Raw genomic sequence first — 20,511 nt, forward strand, 5'->3', positions numbered from 1 at the left:
AAAAATAAGAAAAAAATTGAAAGTGAACAATACACACTAGAGTGGATGATAGTTATTAAAAAACTGTGGCCCTGCTGCAAGCAGACAGAGATAAGTAGATCAATGAACAGTCTAGAGTCCAAAGCAGACACACATGTATGTAGAAATTCAGTGTATAATAATGGGGGCTTTGAAAATCATTCAGACATGATTACTCAATTATAAATGGTGTTGGGACAACTGTACAATGAGACCCCCCCATGTCATATTCTCACACTCTGCAGATTGAATTAAAGATTTAAATATTAAAAAAACTTCTAAATTTTAAAATACATAGAACCCTTTTCAGAAACTTGGAATGAAAACAGCATAAACTCAAGAATCCATAAGTAATTTACATGTTTAACTGTATGAAAGATTTAAACTTTTAAATGGAGGAAGATACCATCAACAAAATAAAAAGAAAACCTATCATTAGCTGATAACACTGATAATACATAATTAATATTTGTATGTATATTATTAATATGTATAAAATATAAATATAAAGGTAAACTCATATATAAGCAGAGAATATGAAAAGGCAATTTCTAGGAAAAGAAATATAAATGTTCAACAAATTTATGAAAAGATGCTCAAATTTATAAATAATTAAGGAAATATCAGTCAGCATAAAAATGAAATAGTGTTTTTCTCCTGTCAGACTGCAGGAATTTAAGGGCTTTATAGTTTTCAGTGCTGAAAAGAGTATATAGTAAATGGGCAAGTCTCATAAACTGTTTTAAGTAAACTGTACAACTACTTGGCGAATGATTTGACAATACCTATCAAAATGTAAAATGACTAAACCGTATCAAGATCCCTCCTTATCTTACAAAAAAGAGTATAAGTGTTAAGGTATATGTACTAGAATACTCAATACAGCACAGTTGTAATAGCAACATTTAGGAGTTCTCTAATTGTCTAAGAGTAGGTTAATGGATAAAGACATTTTGGTACATCCATACATTAGAAAAGATGGAGCCACTGAAAAGAAAAAAGGCAGTCAATATGCTCTAACTCAGAAGTATGTTCATGATACATTGTTAAGTGAAAAAAAGCTATTTGCAGAAATATTTTCTAAAATAATTTTAAACAATGCACGCAAAGAATTACATAAACATAGAAAAAAGTGTGGAATAAACATCAAACTGATAACATGCTACCCGTGCTTCCTGAGATAATTTCCAGAGACAGAGGCTGGCAGGCACCATTTTCACCATCTTTTTTTCTTTCCTCTTTTCTTGACAGGAGCCATCTTCATGCTCTCCCTCTGCTGCTGCCCCGATTTTTGTGGTTGCCATGCAGGGGACACCCCTAATCGCTTGTCTCTGAAGGCCAGAGGGGCTTACAGGGCTTGCTCCCATGGCACTGTAACAATCACAGAAAAGTTCTTGGCAGACTACCACCCCCAGGGTGCTGCACAGACAGTAGACAGAAACACACCTCCAATCTTCCTGAGAAAGAGGCCTGTTTGTCCAGAAGCTTTGGCCTGAGGGGCAGGCTTCTGGTCTGGCACACTTCCAAAGGCATACAGAGATGCTCTCAGGGAGCTGTTAGAACTAATAAATTCAGTAAAAGTGTAGGATATAAAATTAATATACAAAAATCTGTTGCATTTCAATACTCTAACAACAAACTATCAGAAAGAGAAATTAAGAAAACAATCCATTTATAATTGCATCAAAAAGAAAATATCTAGCAATAAATTTAACCAAGGTGAAAGATCTGTACACTGAACACTGTGAGACATTGATGAAAGAAACTGAAGAAGACACAAATAAATGAGAAGATATCCCGTGATCACGGATTGGAAGAAATAATACTGTTAAAATGTCCATACTAACCATAGTGATCTACAGATTTAATGCAGTTCTTATCAAAATTCCAATGGCATTTTTCACAAAAATGTAACAAACGATCCTAAAGTTTGTATGGAACCACAAAAGACCCCCAAATAGCCAAAGCAATCTTGAGAATAAAGAACAAAGCTGGAGGCATCACACACCCTGATTTCAAACTATCCTACAAATCTATAGTAATCAAAACAGTATGGTACTGGCATAAAAACAGACATAGATCAATGGAACAGAATAGAGTTGAGAAATAAACCACACATATATGGTCAACTAATTTACAACAAAAGAGACAAGAATATACAATGGGAGTAGGGCAGTCGCTTCAATAAATGACGTTGGGAAAACGAGACAGCCACATGCAAAAGAATGAAAGTGGATGTCTTACACCATATGCAAAAGTTAACTCAAAATGGGTTAAAGACTTAAACTTAAGACCTGAAACAATAAAACTCCTAGAGGAAAAAAATAGGCAGTAAGCTCCTTGACATTCATCTTGGCGATGGTTTTTTGACTCTGATTCCGAAAGCAAAGGCAATAAAAGTAAAATAAACAAGTGAGACTACAAGCAACTTTGTTTTATTGCACTACCCTTTAATATGCTTTACTGATACTGCATTTTTTTTTTTTACAAATTGAAGGTTTATGGCAACCTTGCATTGCTAGATGATGGTTACCATTTTTTAGCAATAAAGTTCTTTTAACTAAGGTACATACATTGTTTTTTTAGACGTATTGCTATTGCACACTTAATAGACTATAATATAGTGTAAACATAACTTAAATGCACCAGGAAACCAAAAAATTCATGTGACTAGTTTTACTGAGATATTTGCTTTATTACAGTGGTCTAGAATTGAACCTGCAATTATCTCCATAGTATGCCTGTACATCAAACTAAAAAGCCTCTGCACAGCAAAGGAAATCATCAACAAAATGAAAAGGCAGCCTACAGAATGGGAGAAAATATTTGCAAATCATGTATCTGATAAGGTGTTAATATCCAAAATATATTAAAAAAACTCATACAATTCAATAGCAAAAAAAACAAAACCCCAAAAAAATCCAATTAAAAAATGGTAGAAGATCTGAATAGCTATTTTCCGAAGAAGAGAAACAGATGGCCAACACGTTCATGAAAAAGTGCTCATGATCACTAATTATCAGGAAAATGCAAATCAAAATATCACCTCACACCTGTTAGAATGGCTATTATCAAAAAGACAAGAAATAACAAGTGTTGGTGAGGATATGAAGAAAAGGGAACCCTCCTATACTGTTGGTGAGATTGTAAACTGGTGCAACCACTATGCAGAACAGTATGTAGTTTCTTCAAAAAACTAAACAACAGAACTACCATACTATCCAGCAATTTTACTTCTGGGTACTTACCCAAAGAAAACGAAAGCACTAATTCAAGAAGATATATGCACGTCCATGTTCATTGCAAATTTACAATAGCCAAGATGCAGACATAACCTGAGTGTCCACTGATGTCTGAATGAATAAAGAAAGTGTGGCATACACACTATGGAATATTATACAGCCATAAAGAAAGAATGAAATCTTGCTATTTCTGACAACACAGATGACCTTGAGGGCATTATGCCAAGTGAAACAAGTCAAAGACAAATACTGTACAATCTCACTTAAATGTGGATGGAATCTAAAAGAAAAAATTTTTAAGTAAAAATTTTATAAAGCTCAAAAATTTTATACAGAAAATAGGTTGGTGGTTACCAAAGGTGGCGGGTGGTGGAGGTGGGCAAAATGGCTGAAAGGGGTAAAAAGGTACAAACATCCCGTTACAAAATAAGCAAGTCATGGAGATGTAATTTTAACAGCATGGTGACTATAGCTAACATCATATTGCATATGCGGAAACTGCTGAGAGTAAATCTTAAAAGTCCTCATCACAAGAAAAAAAATTACGTGGTGATGGGTGTTAACTAAACTTACTGTGGTGATAATTTCACAATACATAAATACCAAATCATGTTGTACACCTCAAACTAATATAATGTTACATTTCAATTATGCTTCAATTAAAGAACAAATTAAAATGAATTTAAAATTTTTAAATGTTTTAAAAAATATTTTGATATTTTTTTCCTTCATTCCTAATCAACATATCTCGACTCTTTTGCCAGATTGCACCAGGAAACACATTCCCAAACAGAGGAGAAATAAGCTCTTCCTTCCTCCTCTCAGAAGATTGTGGGCTACTGAGTTAAAACAATGTGGCTCAAAGCCTGACTTTATTGCATACTAGCAATAAAGTCTGAAGCGCCTACCGGAGAGAGATGATGTAAAGATTAAATGTAACATCATTAAATTTCTCCCTTCCCTTTTCTCCCTTCACCAGATTTTTACTATAAACTCCGGTGTGCTCTGAGCACCTCTTCCCCACACCAGCATTTGGGTCAGATGAGTTCAAGTGCAAAGCATAACCCGGTGTCACTTTTTCATGAGCTGAAATGTACTTTATCAAGATCTGTTTGCCCATATTGATCCTGCACCCTCACTCACCCTCTGCTTTACTCAGATCTATGACCTCTTCCCAATGATTTTTCCTTATTTCTGTAAATCCTTGACTGTACTTACAGCATCTTTGGTTCAAGGCCCAGTGAAGTAGAAAAGTTCCTCAAAGATTACAGAAATTTCTACCCTATTCTATGATGCAAGACAGAATGGGTTGTCCTATTGTTTGTTGGATTTATCCTTAAACCAGTTCCCTGAAGCTGGCAAAATAGTTAAAACATTTCCACACTTCACATTCACATAATTTAGTCCCGTGAGATGAAAAAGTATCTATTTCAGTCACTCTCTCCGAAGAGCAGGTGAACGTTTCCCAGAAATTCTCAGAAAAACTCCCATGGCATTTCATTGGCCTAAGTATGGTAAACTGCCTAATTTTAAGCCAAGTCCTGGCAAAAGGAATGCCATGCCCTGATCCATGAGTTCCTAAAGGAATGGGATAACCCTGGCCAATCAAGTCCACTCTCTGAGGATGGGGCCAACTAATCCTGAATCACATGGGTTCTAGCAGGGTGGGATACTTGAGTGATAATTGAAGAACTGTTAGGATGGATAAAACAATGAATGGAGGCTATAAAAGAAATCAGTACCATTCACTATAACAATTATTTAGAATTTATTAATGAGTCAGTGGATCTGTTCTCAAATTTTCTCTCAAGCTATATGACCTCACTGCAGTGATGAAAAACAGCTGCTATAGTACAGATAATGTATGTTTCTAAAGAGGTCTGCTTACAAAGTAAGCAGTTCTTGTACAAGTTTTTCTACTACAGAATATGGATGATTTTGAAACAAGAAATGACACAAATGGAGATTTAACCTTATCCAAAATCCCAAAAGGAAGTTTATATATAGTATATATTTTATGTGCATTTAGCTTTGAAAACAAAAATAAAAAACAAATTATTTTGAGCTTAAAATTAATCCCAATAATATTCTATCTCCATAGACTTCAGTTAAAAACTCTCAGAAGTTACAGAGGAAAAATACAATTACACTCATAGTAAAAGAAATACTTTTAATCTAAATAGTATGTTCCCATAAAAACCACTTACATTTCCTAATTTTGTATCAAAATTCTCATCCACTTCTGAAAACCACTACAGATGAAGTGGGTAGTAGGAATTTCTGCATTCTTATAAGCCAGTTGTTTGCCAATTGATTGAATATTTCCAACCAAAAGTACTGAGCTCACATTCCAAAATCACTGAGTCCTTTGAAAACTATTTGAGGCTAACTGCAGCCTCCTGTCTTTTGCCACGTAATTTAAAAACAAAGCTCCTTTGAGTGAGTTCAGTGGACGCCAAGATCTGCAACAGTTTTCTGACCTGTTATACCCTGAATATCATTTGTAGGATTGAATAGTCTTTCAGATGTCATAGACAAGTTTAGGACATAGAGAAGAAACTGAAAGGGCAACACAAAGTATAAGACTTAAAAGCATGAAAAGGAGAAAAAACTTAGATGACCCATAATACAGAGGATAGAATACTATGAATTGTTTAAGTTCTAAGATACCTATTCCTAGTACAAGGAATTTGAAGTCTAAAGGTTTGGATGAATAGTGTCACATGTGCCTCAATTTTTAATATGTACATCAAATTACATTTGGAATGTTTTCTATCCAAATCAAACAAAATTTTAAAAGTTGAGATAAAATGACCCATGTGTGAGCAGTCACCCTTACCTTGGGGTCAGGGAACTCTACTAGCATAGTCAGTCAAATGCTGGCAACAACTCCTATTTCCTTCTTATTATTATATACATCGATGCCTTAAGATCATAATTTTAGTGATATGACAAAGCAGGATCTACGTCTTTCAGGTGAGTGACCAAGGAATTCTACAGCAGGATGAAAAGAGACATCCAGGAACAGAAGGAAGCTATGCCTACGACGACAAAACATTGAGTGAAAAGTCAGACGTAGAGATGCTAGTTCTATGAGAGAACATGCATTTAACAGCTATCTACTTGTCCACGTCATTTGGCAACGGTCCCTCCTGATGTAATTCCAGTGGCACTGACAATATCCCCAGCTTCTCTTGCCTCCAACGCTGGCTAGTCAAAGAACACCATTTCCCTGGACACACACATTGGATCAGAGCTGGCTCCATGAAACCAGCATGGCTATTCAGAGTTCTTTTGTGGAATTGATATGGAAACTTGTTGGAAAAAAATGGTCTCTCTCCTTCTGACACTGAGAACTGTATGGATAATAGAAGCCTGGAGATGGTAATGGCCATTTTTGGAATACTTAAGACTATGCCTGAGAATAAAGTCATCATACAGGAAAGCAAAGCCAAAAGAGAAGTGACATACCTGAATTAAATTTCCCTCCCTTGAATTTTTACTCCACCTAATAAAAACCCTGAATTTCTAAACTCTGAATAGGGAATTCCCTGGTGTCCAGTGGTTAATTAAGATTTGGTGCTTTCACTGCAGTGGCCAGGTTCAATCCCTGGTCAGGGAACTAAGATCCCATGCTGCCAAAACAAACAAAAAAAGAAAACCAGTCTGAATAACTGAATTTTGACTTGAACATGTTGCTGATGTATAGATTTTTACAGTCAATATTTGAATACATGGAAGAAACTATGCTTCTCACAATAAGGAAGGCTGTCATAAATGTCTTCAAATACCTAATCAAAATTTCCATTTTACACTTCTATTATTTTGATTTCTTTGCATAGGAAAACAAATTATCATTCAATCTTTCACACCACATTCCTCTGTCAGTTTTTTCATTCAAAAAAATCAGGAGGAGAAAAACCAGTTATTGTGAGGATTAAATCAGCTAACATTAAGTATACAGAATAATACGTGATAACATAGTAAGAAATCAATAAATGTTAGCTTTTTAGAATAGATTAACTAGATACTAAGCATCTTAACACCTAAAATACAAAGCACACGTTAACATGTGATTGGACACTTTTAATAAGGAAGCTTGAAATATGTTTCATATCCTTAGTAGAACGCAGCACCATCATTTAAAATATTTATTTTCTACTTTTTCCAAATGATGAGATGGTTTCTTCAAAAACACCAAACTGGATGAAATATATGGATGGAATCTTGGCTCCATCAATTACCACCTTTATAATCTTGAACAAATTATTAACCTCTTTGGGCCTGTCTCTCCATGTATAAAAATAGAGTGAGATGCTATATGAAGATGAAGTCAGTACATGAAAGCACAAAGTGACTTTAAATACAAAGTGCTCAACATGATGTATATTTTATTATTACTATGATTATTTCAGAAAGATGACTTTAATATTACCTACTTATCTCATAAAGTAACATTTTTGGTGATTCCTCTACATTTTAGAAATTCTTCAGAGTTTAAGAACTTGAAAAGAAAACCTTAGATATCAACTTGCAAAACATATTGATGAATACAAACAAAATGTCAGTGAAATGACTTACCACACATTACCAACTGGTTTAATCAAAGGCAATGCTGAAACTAGAACCCAGGTTTCCTAATACAGTTAAATGTTCTTTCTTCTCAACCACACTGCACAGATTTAAAATAAATCCTTATGCTTTATTTTTGAAATAGGTAAATATACCTACTAATTGTAAGTGAATGGAAAAATATTCTAAATATCAGTGAGAATATGAAAGCAGTAAACTGATAGTTTTAAATATCCTTCAACAGTGAAGTTCCTGTGTTCTTTTGACACTAATATAAATATAAAACTGTAATCATGATCTGGTACAGAACACAATTATGACAATGTATGAAAACAAAAAAATGTGGTCAAATATTCAAATATCCCAAATAAATATTCAACATAACAAAGGCCAAAACTATAGGTATAACTCAAAATAAAGTACAAAAAAACTCTCATAAACTGTATTTTATACAGCTTGTTACTACTGAGAGGGATTGATGATTAACTTGATTAACTTAAAATAAGTAACTATAAGAGGGTTAAATTTTAAAAGTGTATTCTAAAAGTAAAATAGAAAATACCTAAAGTAGCTAACTTATCAAAGTTACACACAAACCAACACAAAACCTGAAAAAAGAAAACAATCCTATAACCAGAGTAGATACAAAAATGTTATCAGATGAATACTTAACCAAAATACTAACGAAACTCCACTGTGTACCGTTAGTTCTTATATTAGAAATAGAAGTAATAAGCCTTTAATATAATTGACCTACGTTAATCATTTCTGATAAAATATGCAAAAAAAGACAAATGGGGTTCCCACAATTCCTGAACACAAAGCATTCTTTTATGTCCACTAATATATAAGGAAACAAACTTGCATCCAGACAAGAAAGAAATACAAGACATAAGTGTCAATCTTTACCAATTTATTTTATACAAAACAGTAGCAATGTAGAATATGGGAATTATCTTCCGCTGCCACACACGCAAGTTGTGAACATTCCAAGCCAATGTATACAGTTTGGAGGGGAAGGCTAAACAATAGCATCAACCATGCTACTGAACATAGGAATTTTTTATCTAAAAAGATTAAAAATTAGATAGCAATGTCTTCTTAATATTGCTCTCATCATTGAAGACGGAAGAAACATAAAAAGTGACCTTTTTTAAGATTAAAAAAAAGAAGGAAAAGGAGAAACCAAGAGGCTGCTACAACACTGCCATACAGTCAAACCATCATATTTCAATATTTGCATACTTGATAGCAGCATTATTTTTACCGAACCGTGTGCACCTACATTTAGAAATACATCAAAGCAAGATATTGTGGCAGTCATCAATCAAGATCCAAAAGAAAGAAAACAAACAAAAAATAACTCTAGGATGAACATACTATATGTAGATGAACATTTATGGAGACTGAATCAATATCTACATTCTTGGACTGTTCCATTCTGCCCCAATAAAAGTCTCAACTCAAATTGTCAACTGTGCATTTTTTGGAGGATTTGAGTTTTTCCAGTTCTTATTATACTGCATGCTTGGAACAAAGAGGGTCATAATAAATCCTTCTACACAATGAACTTTAAGTAGACAGTTGAAAATAAATTTACTAGTTGTAAACACACACAAAAAGAAAAATACAAGATTCTTTTTATCTTTAAACAATCAGTGCTTCCAAAAGCACATTATCTTCTATATCGACCTCTCTCCCCTCGGTCTCTGTCCCGATCACATAATCGCTCTCTTTCTCTTTCTCTATCACGTCCTCTATCTCGTTCTCTGTCTCTTCTGTTATCTCTAGGGCGGTCTCGCTCTCGCTCCCGATCTCTTTCACGAGGTCTACTTCTCCGACCACTGACAACAGCTTGTGTTCGACGAAGGAAATCATCCACCCTCATATCATAATCATGCTAGAAAAGGTAAAAAATGGGTAAGGTATGTCAAAAATCAAATGGAATTTATGTGTCCCTTTATTGTAGAGAAAGAATAAAAAGAAATGCCCTATTCATTAATTCACAGAATGTAATTCTGACATTGTTTAGAAAAAGGATTTTGATGTCTTACTAATTAGACACCTACAACAGAGGATTATTCAAATCTCATTAAAAAAATCACTTCATGCAGTTTTCTATTTAACTTTAATGATTTCTCCATCCAATCCCTTTATTAAGATTTATGCGAAAATAATCACCAAATGATGACCATCAACCACATGATCAATACATCAATACATGCTGTCAACTACGCTAAATGTCATCAATGTTTTTCTGCAACAGGTGAGCTATACTTATTTTTCCTCCTTTGAGTCTACAAACTAAACCAAACCAACTCTGCCCTCTAAAGGTGAAATTAAGAATTCTTCCATTCCTGATTTTTTTTCAAACTAAATCACTGTTAATGACAATTTACGGAATTTGACAGAATTTTAAGAAAATATGTACTGCAGTAAGATTGTACAGTCTATTCCACACAGAGCTAATAATACACAAAAGGTTGAGGAGGACAACAAAGGGTAAGGTAAGCAACTGAGGTGCAAGGCTGTTACCGTGGATATTTTTTTCTAAGCTTGACCCCTGCTCTAGATTTCTACTCTTAGTTCTCAATTCTTCTTTACTTACTGAACTTGGTCTCTTCAAAAGTCAGCTTAAATATATATAGAATATAAGGTTCAAAAACAATTCCACACTACCTTTCACATATAATAAATATGTGAATATTACCTAAGTATGAAATATATACATATATACTAACAAAAAAGCTACAACAGAAACAGAACTTGTTTAAAAGTACATTTTGATAAAAGAATCTAAGAACTTCCTTTTTTGAAAATGTGATCATTTACAAAAGGCATTTTTAAAAACACAACCCAGCTAGTCAACTAAGATTTCATCATAGACTGCATATTCCTTCTTCTGTGACTGAAAAAACAAACCAAAAAAACCACTACTAAATTAAAAGTCTATTAGTCAATTAGGATTCTCAAATTGTTTAACCGAACATTAAAGATCCTAGTATGACTTTATTTTGAAGGATTAGTATCTTTATGAGGATAAGGAAATAAATGACAGATGAAAAGTATCTCAAAGATAGGCTAGGAAACTACTGCTCTGACTGGTCCTCTCAGATATGCATGCTCTTCATCATGTGGGAAGATAAAAGGATGTTTATGTGGCCCAGCACAGTCATTTGTGTGTGTGTGTGTGTGTGTGTGTGTGTGTGTGTAACATTTAATAAACTCAGCCCATTGTGTGTGTGTGTGTAACATTTAATAAACTCGGCCCAACTACTATACTGAAGACCCAGAAATCTCAACCTCAACTATAGTCTGCTTAAATAATCAAAGGGACTAGCCATTTTTAATAAAAACAAGTTGTGAATTATTTCAAAAACAGCCTTCAATAAGAATATGAAACCGTCTACCGCTCAACATAATCTGGTATCCCTCACATTCAAATTATCTACAGAATTCTAAGTAGTTCCCTCATACTTTTGCCTTCTCATTCACTTACTACTCGTTTATCTCTGTATCTTGCTTCATGTGGTACTGGGTGATGTCCTGAGTAGGGGGGATGAGCTTGAGGAGGTGGAGCGTGGTGCTGATAGTAAGGATGGTGTGGAGGTTGTTCCATTCCAGGATAAGGAGTCTAAAAAAAGAAAACCACTTTCATAAGCATCTACCAAACATCCTTGTAAACAAACCATTCTTAGAATTCCCCTACCCAAACCACCCATCCCAAACAAATAATTTACTCTATACAAGCCATTTACTTTGATGGCATTAGGATTCTTCAAAATACCCTATTTGCTTGTTGAAAATGTGTGTAATAAACTCCCTAATTACATATCTTCCAAAATTTAACATTTATACTTTTATACATACCATTTACATACTAATAAAAATAGCGAGCCCTCACTACACAGTGATTACTATGGACCAGGCACTGTCCTAAGCACTTTACATGGCTAATTCTCACAGCAACCCTACAGATAGGTACTATTACGTAATCCTAGTTTACAAAAGGGAAACTGAGGCACCAAATGGTTACGTAACCTGCTTAAGATCACACTGCTAGTAAAGGGGTGGAAGTTAGACACAACATCAGGCATTCTGGCTCTAGAATCAGTCATCTTAACCACTATGCACAAATGTATTCTTAAAAAAAAAAAAAACTCAGGGGCTAATGAACTTTTAAATGCCATTATAAAATGAATAATGGAAAATCAAAGGTACTTCTCCCCCTAATTAGTGCCAAGATAATATTATTAAATATTTTCTTTAATTTCCTAGAATCTAAAGGAAAGAAATCTCATAATTCATGTATCTGTACAGAGTACCTAAGTGAAACAAAAGTCAGATGGAAATGCCACATTACAGGCAGCATTTAAGATAAAAAAGGTAAGAAACAATCAGAACTACTTAAACTTCCAAGTTTTTTATTTTTTAGGGATTAATGCTTCAGCTATCCTCAATACCTTAAGATATATTCTAAGAATATCCAGTTTTCTTAAAGAAAGGAAAAAAAATTAAAGTTTAGGAACAGGGTTTAATTAACCTTATTTAATATAGAGAATTTACTGAATATTAGGGTCAGGCACTATGCTAAACTTAACATGTATTTTGTATATTTAGCTTCTTGACAATCCTGAGGTTGACATTAAATGACATTAATGACTATTCTATTAAATTTTAAGCCATAAAAGGATAGACATAATGTCCAATTTATTCACCAACATATACCCAGAGCAAGCACAGTGCTTGCAAAGAGTAGGTACTAAATATTAGTTTGATGAGCCAAAGAATGAATGGATGCTTATCGAGTTTTACAGATAAGGAAAACTATAAGAAAAAAATACATTATGAAACTTGTCCAAGGTCAGAGTTGAGAAGGGAAGGTATTTGAACCCCGAAGAGTTTGCACTACTAGCCACTACAATAATAAATCATAATACTCATCAATTAAGCCAGTACTATTAATAAAAATCAAATCATTCATTAGCCTTTAGTTTTAAAAACAGCATGCAAGTATATATCACCAAAGATACGTATTTTAAGTCTCCTAATGGGTAACTGTAACATATTCCAAGTAGGCCCTCAACATGTATGGAACTGCAAATGAAGTTAAATAACTTGCAAAAATAGAATAATACAAACCATTCCTTGCCAAGGTGGTGGTGGTCCCATGTTATGAAATTCCCTCACATAGTCATTGTAGGACTAAAATGAAAGATGATAATGTTAATAAATAAATAAAAAGCCCAGAAGTTACAAAATAAATCAGATACAGATTTTATGTACATTAAATTTAAAAAGTGAGATGCTTACCCCATTTAAAAACACATCTCGGCGAACTCCTGAAAACCGTCTGTTGGGAATAAGATTTGTGAAACTAAATTCAGGTAATTCATAAACTAGTTCCAAGAATGTAATTCAAAACTTAGCAAGAGTGAACCCAACTTACCTATCTACTTCCTGGTATCGTGGATCCTTTAAATACCCTGTTTAAACATCAAGCATTTTAGTATATCAAATATATGTTTTTTATTATGGCATTATAATTAAACCTTACCACTCAATTCAATTCTTCCCATGAAATAATAGTGATGCTATTATTGTATTATTCCACTTTCAGATTTTCTTCTCAGATTACATGATAAAAGTAACTAAATAACTTACTGATACCACAGAATTATAAACTGCTAGAGAGATTTTCATATGGATCTTCTAAATTCACACCCCAATTCTTGCTAGACAGAAATTTCTTCATGCTGCACCATAAGGAAGGTAAGGGCAGAGGAATTATCTTGAGGACACTGTAATAGGTCTTCCTTAAAACAAATGTTTACCTCTACCTTGAGTATACACAAGCCTTGCTAAGTCAATCATAGTTTTAAAAAATGCAAATGTACAGGGAGAAAAGCAAAATTAACAAAAGTTGCAGAAATGAAGATATATACATTTTATCAATAAGTGAAAGAACCATGGTAATAAGAGAAATATTCTCCCTCCTTCTTTTCCTAAGTACTCAGTAAATTAAAAATGTAAAAAAATCTGAGGGGCCAAGTTACTGGGGAAAAATTTAATTTTACTCTCTGGAATATTCCATTTTGGAGAAGAATGAGGCTTATCAAGCCACTTGTCACATACAGTGCTGTAATGCTAACACCAACTTCCAAACTGCCTAATTTTTATAAGTGTATCACTGACTGTTTTAAATAAATATCTTCTCTTAAATACACTTTGCCTTTTTCAATTCCAGTAAGGGAAAGACTAACTGAAAAGCTGCTTTTAGATTAAACCAAGCATTCCCCATTCCTCTCTAAAAAAATAATGTCAAAGGTATTTTTATTTAGAAAAATATAGCATAATTTCAGCTTCCATTTAAAGCTGTATACACATAAAATACTAAGTATCAAAGGGAATAAAAAGCTTAATAGAGTGTAAGATCACTGCTTTCCCTAACTACATTTAATCTTAAAAGCACAAGTGCAGTTTCCATTTGTGCAATAATGATAAATTAGTAATTTCAGGTAATTAACAGACTATGATAATGAGTCACACTAGAATAAACAACCTTAACAAAGTAGAGGAATTACTACGTGATTAATAATTTCCTAAGGTTTAAGTAGTCACATCCTAAAGTTTTCTCATTTTTAAAACTATAGGGTCATGATAGAAGTTTGTGTTGTTGTTGTTGTTTTTAATAATTTCAAGTCAAATATCCGCAGGATTATAAAATATTAACCTGGTCTCTGATGAAACTCAGGGGCATAGTCAATCCTTGGTTTCTTTCTGCTGTTATGAATATCATAATCTTCTGGTCGACGCCTACACAAATTAGACACATTAGAAATTAAACCAAAAACTGCTGGGAGAACAAACAGCAAAGCAAGTGTTTCTGACAGAAATAAGCACACAAAAAAGCTCATTATTTCCTTTAAAATAACACCCTAATTTTTGGTGAGCAAATATCTTAAAATTTCTAAATTTTAACTCCTCAAAGTAATTACTATACACCAATCCTTAGATGTATTGCTGGAATAGATATTCTCTGTAATCCTCATACTATGATGAGACACTTGCAAAGAGTAATCTGCTCAAAATACGTAAATCACATTTTAGTAATCTAAACAAAAGTAAATGAGCTGCCCTCAAACTAATATAAATATCCAGTTTAACAATTAAAACACTTTCCCAAATAAAGTCTCCATTCAGGTAAAAGAAGGGGAAAAAAACTATCATCATTACACAACAGGTAACTCTAAAATCTATATATGTAAAGGTATTAATGTCATTTTAGGCTAAGTCTAAAGAAAATTAAGAATTTCTTAAATATTTTTCTCCTGCTTTGCACAAAATTACACTTTTCACATGATCATACAGAAAATTTGATACTTATTAAAAGTGACTTTACAGAAAAGTTTTGAAAATCTTAATACTTTGAAAAACCAATTTCTAAAGTTAATAACATTTAGGAATTATGGGAATTTTTTCTAGAGACAATGCCTTAAAATAAAACTGGCACGTAATGGGGCAGAGTTTTAACAGAGTTCATAAAATGAGTTCAAAGTGTATTCTTTAGAAGGTGACAACTTTACTATCTGCAGAGGGCTGCTCTTCACTATCTTCCATAAATCTCAATGGTTAATGTAAATACATCATTAAATACACTTCATTTTACTTAGCATTTAATAAAGAGCTACACAAAAGAAAAACAAAAATCCAAGTTTTTAAGGTAATAATAAATACACCTTTTTACCCTTAATGTAAAAAACTCCATAATAACCTGGTATCACCAGTTTTCCAGCTATTTCTCTGAATTATCAACTGCTTTCATTAACTTTTGCAACACAAGTTCACTCAAACTACGAAGCTGCAATAAACCCAAACCCCCCAACAGAATAAAAACAGTTGCATCTACAATAAATAAGACTAAGAAAATTAAAAGCTGGTTTAAAAAAATAAACATACCGCTTTCTTGTAGTTTGGGGAGTGCATTTACGACCGGTATAAAACATGATAGTAACAGTTCATAAAGTAGTCCAACTACTGACTTTAAGCTGTAAGCCACATACAAATATGGAGGCCCTGGCAGGCTTGAGAGAAGGTGTAGTGTAAGTATAGTTTACAGTCCATTGCAAAACTGAGGTAAAAACTTCACTTGTATGTACTGTATTGCACTGGAAACCTCTTAGCTTAAAACTTCAAAAGACATCTCGGTGCTCAGTCCTTTTAGGCCAAAAATAAGGGGGCTCTGCCAGGTTTCCTCCTACCTACTTGACAGTGTCCTTCTTAAGCTCAAAGAAATGGGGACTCTTGTTGGATTATCTGTACCTACCACAGGATGTTTCCACCAAAAGGAAACTTAACCAAAGGTTTCATCCCATCAACCACACATCCAACAGTCTTTAGCAGAATATTTTAGATTTAGCTGTATGCAAATCTATACAGGGGAAGGTGTTGGGTAGAAGGGCATAAATCAGTCCTTTGCAAAGACTTCTCCAATTCTGCAACAAGTTAAACCCCCTTTTCCTGGAAAATGCTGTTTAGTTCGTAAGTAGTGATCAATAACCATGGCGATCCTCTAAAAAACACTTTAAGTCCACAGGTACTGCCAGCATCTGGAAAAGCTGTAAACAGACACAGCAACAGCCCTTCTTTTTGGTTTGTTGCCGGGTCTCCCAGGGCCACTTGATCCCCTTTGGAGAGAACCTATTGTTTTCAGAAGCTCAGCAAGATGTGTGAATTCACTGGGTACAAGTTAGACAATATTTGACAATGGGGTTAACACATCACGATGGCAAAATCTGAAATAGTCCCAATAATGCTCCTCTTGAATATCAAAATAACTTAAAATATTTTATCCTCTAAATGAGGCGTCATCTTCTGAAAAAATATTAGTGATCCTTTATAAAAGTCCCATATCTGATAAGGCTTATCCAGAGACACACCTGAAAGAAAAGGCTTTTTACAAAATATTAACAATTTTTGCAAATAAAGACTTCCTCCTCTTCCTCCTTTCTAGCCTGTTCTTAGCAACAAAGGCCTACCTCATTTCAATGGTATACATTGTATTATCAGATTATTATCTAATCTAAACTGGTTATCACTCTTTAGCAGATAATCTTTTCTGCATAAGGAAAGATCCCCATTTTCCTCTTGAAAAATGACTGAGACCAAGGTGACCATGTGAAATCCTCAATGAAGCCACAAACTAGTCCATGCAGCTTGATTTGAGGATTTTCTCTTTCTTCTTTACCGCAGGACAAACTTTTGACGAATCACATTCCTCCATCATGTTATTCTGATACATGTGCCTATTATCAGTCCAAAGAACGTTTCTAACCTTCCCACATCCCGGACTGGTTCTCGACGGGATGGACGTCCTCTTGACCGGGGCTGAGAATGCATTCTTCTCTTGTGACGCATTTTATGAATGACCTGATACAAGTCAATACTTTCATCAGGGGGAAATAGAAGACAAAGCTGGGTTCCACATTCAAGTTCAATTTCCTAGAATAGGAAAGTAGTAATTTACAAGATGAAAAAAAAAGGAGAAACTTTCAATAGACTTGTATTTTCCTGATGTACAAGAACAAAAACAGATTGACTTGGAGACTTCCTTCCCAAGGCTGATGATCATATGCGATTCCGATAAATTTCCTTGAAAGGTTTTTAAAAAACCTTTTAAAAGTGTTTCACGTATTTATATAAGGGGAAAAATTAAAAGTGTAGAATCTTCAAAGTTAACTACACAAAAAACTCTGTGACAATCACCCTCTGCAACAAAGGAATATTTCTTTGTGCAAAATACGGAAGTATCAGGACAAAGTCATCCATCTTAATACAGTGGAGGAAAAACATACATTAGTGTGGCAACAATTTTCATAATCATAAATTGCTAAATGCACTTAAATACATTATATTAACTAGAAAAACAGACTAATCTACAGACTCTTTAAAATTAAGTTTTATTTTCAGTTACCAATATTTTCACTTATGAGCAATGAAAACCTGGTTCAAAATTACATGTAGAAACTGTAAGGTTCACAGGTTTGGGTTTAAGTCACAGCACACTTTTGATTTCATTTGCAGACTTGAAAACCTGACTACACATACTTATCTCCTTTTCGTAAAGCTTCCTTCTACTCAGAAAACTTCAGCAAAGACATTAAATGGCATTTCTAAAATATATTATACAAAGTTCAGAATCTGTTAAACAGTAATAACATAATGAAAAAGCATGTAAAAATCATGCCAATTCTCTTTGAAAACTTTTCCTTCAACTGTATTAATGAAGTACCATATAAAGCTACCTATCTTTCAACATTAACGGAGGTCAGATTAATCAATCAAAATCACAGTAATCACAAACTCCAAATAAGACTATTTTCCCTTAATCTTTCCCACAAATTCAATCAAAAATGGTTTTAAAATATCCTTCAATAAAGATCTTTAAAAGGGTTGATTATATGTTTTTTAAAGAATCAATTAAAGTTAACAAACCTGTCCATCACGTCCGATCTTTACTGGCTTATGTTCATTCCAAGGATTGGTGAGATGAGCCGACTTAGTGAAGGGTAATTCACGCCTAAATACAAAGTAATATTAATTATATTACTTTGCAGAATCCTTATACTACTTTAGTAGTGAATTCCTATGTTAATCATGATTTAAATATGACTAAAATTTAAGACTGATAGAGCTTATTCCCCAGAAAGGGAGCCCCCTTCAGAGACACACTCTTTCCACATTCTCACGTGTTCTCAAAATTAAAAAAAGCTAAATAATACGCTTAAGATAATGAGCTTAAAACCAAGACAGTTTGGGGTTTAATCCCAGCTCTCTCTCACTTCTCTGAGCCTGAGTTTCTTCATCTTATAAACAAGGATATCACCACCTTCTTCATACTTGTTTTAAGCAGTTTGCATATGAAATAACATATCAAATGTTTAGCATATTTCTTGTTTCTGTGTACTAAAAATCTTGTATTTTTTTTTTTTAATAAATTTATTTATTTTTTTTGGGCTGCGTTGGGTCTTTGTTGCTGCGCGTGGGCTTTTCTCTAGTTATGGTGAGCAGGGGCTACTGTTCATTGCCGTGCGCGGGCTTCTCATTGCGGTGGCCTCTCCTGTTGTGGAGCACAGGCTCTAGGCACGCAGGCTTCAGTAATTGTGGCGCACGGGCTTAGTTGCTCCGCGGCATGTGGGATCTTCCCGGTCCAGGGCTTGAACCCGTGTCCCCTGCATCGGCAGGCAGATTCTCAACCACTGCGCCACCAGGGAAGCCCCTAAAAATCTTGCATTTTTAAATAACTGACCAACAAAGAGATGAAGCTTAACTAGGCAGTTAATACCAAATGAAAATACATGCCCCCTATCCTTGGTTCAGGGCTGCTTTCCCAGATTCAAATATCCTCCCTCCTTTTGATAAGGCAATACTCCCCACTACACATGGAATGGCTCTTGACAATACAAATGTTTTTATTCATAAATTCCTATATTTGCATGTATTAATTATGCCCTCCACTTACACTACAGTGCTATACCTAAATAATTTAAACAAACTCTGGCTCTAAGCTCTCTGAGCCATAGGGCAAAATGGTCTCACCAAGTTAAAAAAAGATACCCTGTATTTTTATAGTTCTTTAACAACCCAGCACAACACTGAACACAAACATGACACATGATAAGTACTTGTCAAAAAAAATAATCGAAAATTAACATCATTCAATAAGGTTTCATCTATTTGTGCATAAAGTAATGCCAAATTAAATAAATGCTTTAATTAAAGATCTATTATATATATATACACAATACAAATGAAACTGCTCAAAGGACATACAAAGATGAATAAAATAAAGAGCTTGCATTCCTAACCTTTCTTCCACAGCTTTTATCAGAGAGTAAACAAGCACACACAATTATTTTGTAAAAGAATGGGTACCCTAAAGTTTTGTTTTTAATGTGAATGGTCATATCTATTTTGGAAAGAAAGAAAAAACAATCAGAAAATGCTTCCTGGAAAAGGTGGCATATGGGAAAAGTCTGAAAGAAAAGTGACTCAGGAAAAGCCGTATGTAGAGAGGTAAGGCAGGGTTACATTTGAAGCAATGAAAAGGACCTGAGCAAAGACATAATGGAGAAGAAAAAATATAAGCAAATAACCTGGTCCAGTGGACAAGCTATATAACCATTTATTCTAACCTTACGTGAATTTTCTTAAAGATGAATATTAAACGCCCAAATTTTACACTTTTTACACCTCAGAAAATATTTCGACATTTACAGGAAAAGAGAAGTATATCTAAAATTAAAGTATCAAGGTGGCATGATCTGTGGTGGTGGTGATGTGAATGTATGGGAGAAGTGGGCACAGTGTGACAGAACTGCCTACTAGATTCCTCATCTAAAAGACATCTTACCTCACACATTGAGAGTAGTTCAAGAGTGTATATACATACATAAAAATATGTGTGTATGTATATATATCTACATACACACACACACACACACACACCCTTTACAGGGAGGGCAGGGGGAAAGAGACTATCATTAAGCTAGAATAAGTCCATACCAAAAGTCTAGAATATCCAGATGCAGATCTATAGTTAAAACTGTACTTTAATAGCTTCTCAGATTTTTCCTCTCAATTGCCAGTTAAAAAAAGGTTTCGGAAAGGAATAAATAAC

General features: G+C 34.1%; 2 protein-coding genes across 9 annotated transcripts in view; one reads left to right on the plus strand and one right to left on the minus strand.

The window, feature by feature from the left end:
• The window catches only part of LOC309661817 (UDP-glucuronosyltransferase 2B4-like), a 30,902-nt gene extending 21,898 nt beyond the window's left edge, over positions 1-9,004 (plus strand). The window contains 1 exon segment of the mRNA XM_082463937.1: positions 1,270-9,004. The gene's annotated coding sequence lies outside the window, so the exon portion shown is untranslated.
• The window catches only part of YTHDC1 (YTH N6-methyladenosine RNA binding protein C1), a 34,826-nt gene continuing 23,045 nt past the window's right edge, over positions 8,731-20,511 (minus strand). For 4 of the 8 annotated variants that reach the window (XM_082463771.1, XM_082463770.1, XM_082463769.1 and 1 more), the window contains 8 exons: positions 18,327-18,411; positions 17,167-17,333; positions 14,566-14,648; positions 13,282-13,318; positions 13,146-13,185; positions 12,975-13,037; positions 11,332-11,466; positions 8,731-9,732 (listed from right to left, as the gene is read on the minus strand). In XM_082463771.1, coding sequence (XP_082319897.1) covers positions 9,508-9,732; positions 11,332-11,466; positions 12,975-13,037; positions 13,146-13,185; positions 13,282-13,318; positions 14,566-14,648; positions 17,167-17,333; positions 18,327-18,411 — 835 coding nt within the window. In that variant the 3' untranslated portion in view covers positions 8,731-9,507. Of the gene's footprint in view, positions 9,733-11,331; positions 11,467-12,974; positions 13,038-13,145; positions 13,210-13,281; positions 13,319-14,565; positions 14,649-17,166; positions 17,334-18,326; positions 18,412-20,511 lie in introns of all 8 variants that reach the window. The other 4 variants (XM_082463768.1, XM_082463765.1, XM_082463767.1 and 1 more) reach the window with 1 other exon arrangement.

This window comes from Balaenoptera physalus (assembly GCF_965194825.1).
Source record: "Balaenoptera physalus genome assembly, chromosome: 5".
Taxonomy (NCBI): Eukaryota; Metazoa; Chordata; class Mammalia; order Artiodactyla; family Balaenopteridae; genus Balaenoptera; species Balaenoptera physalus.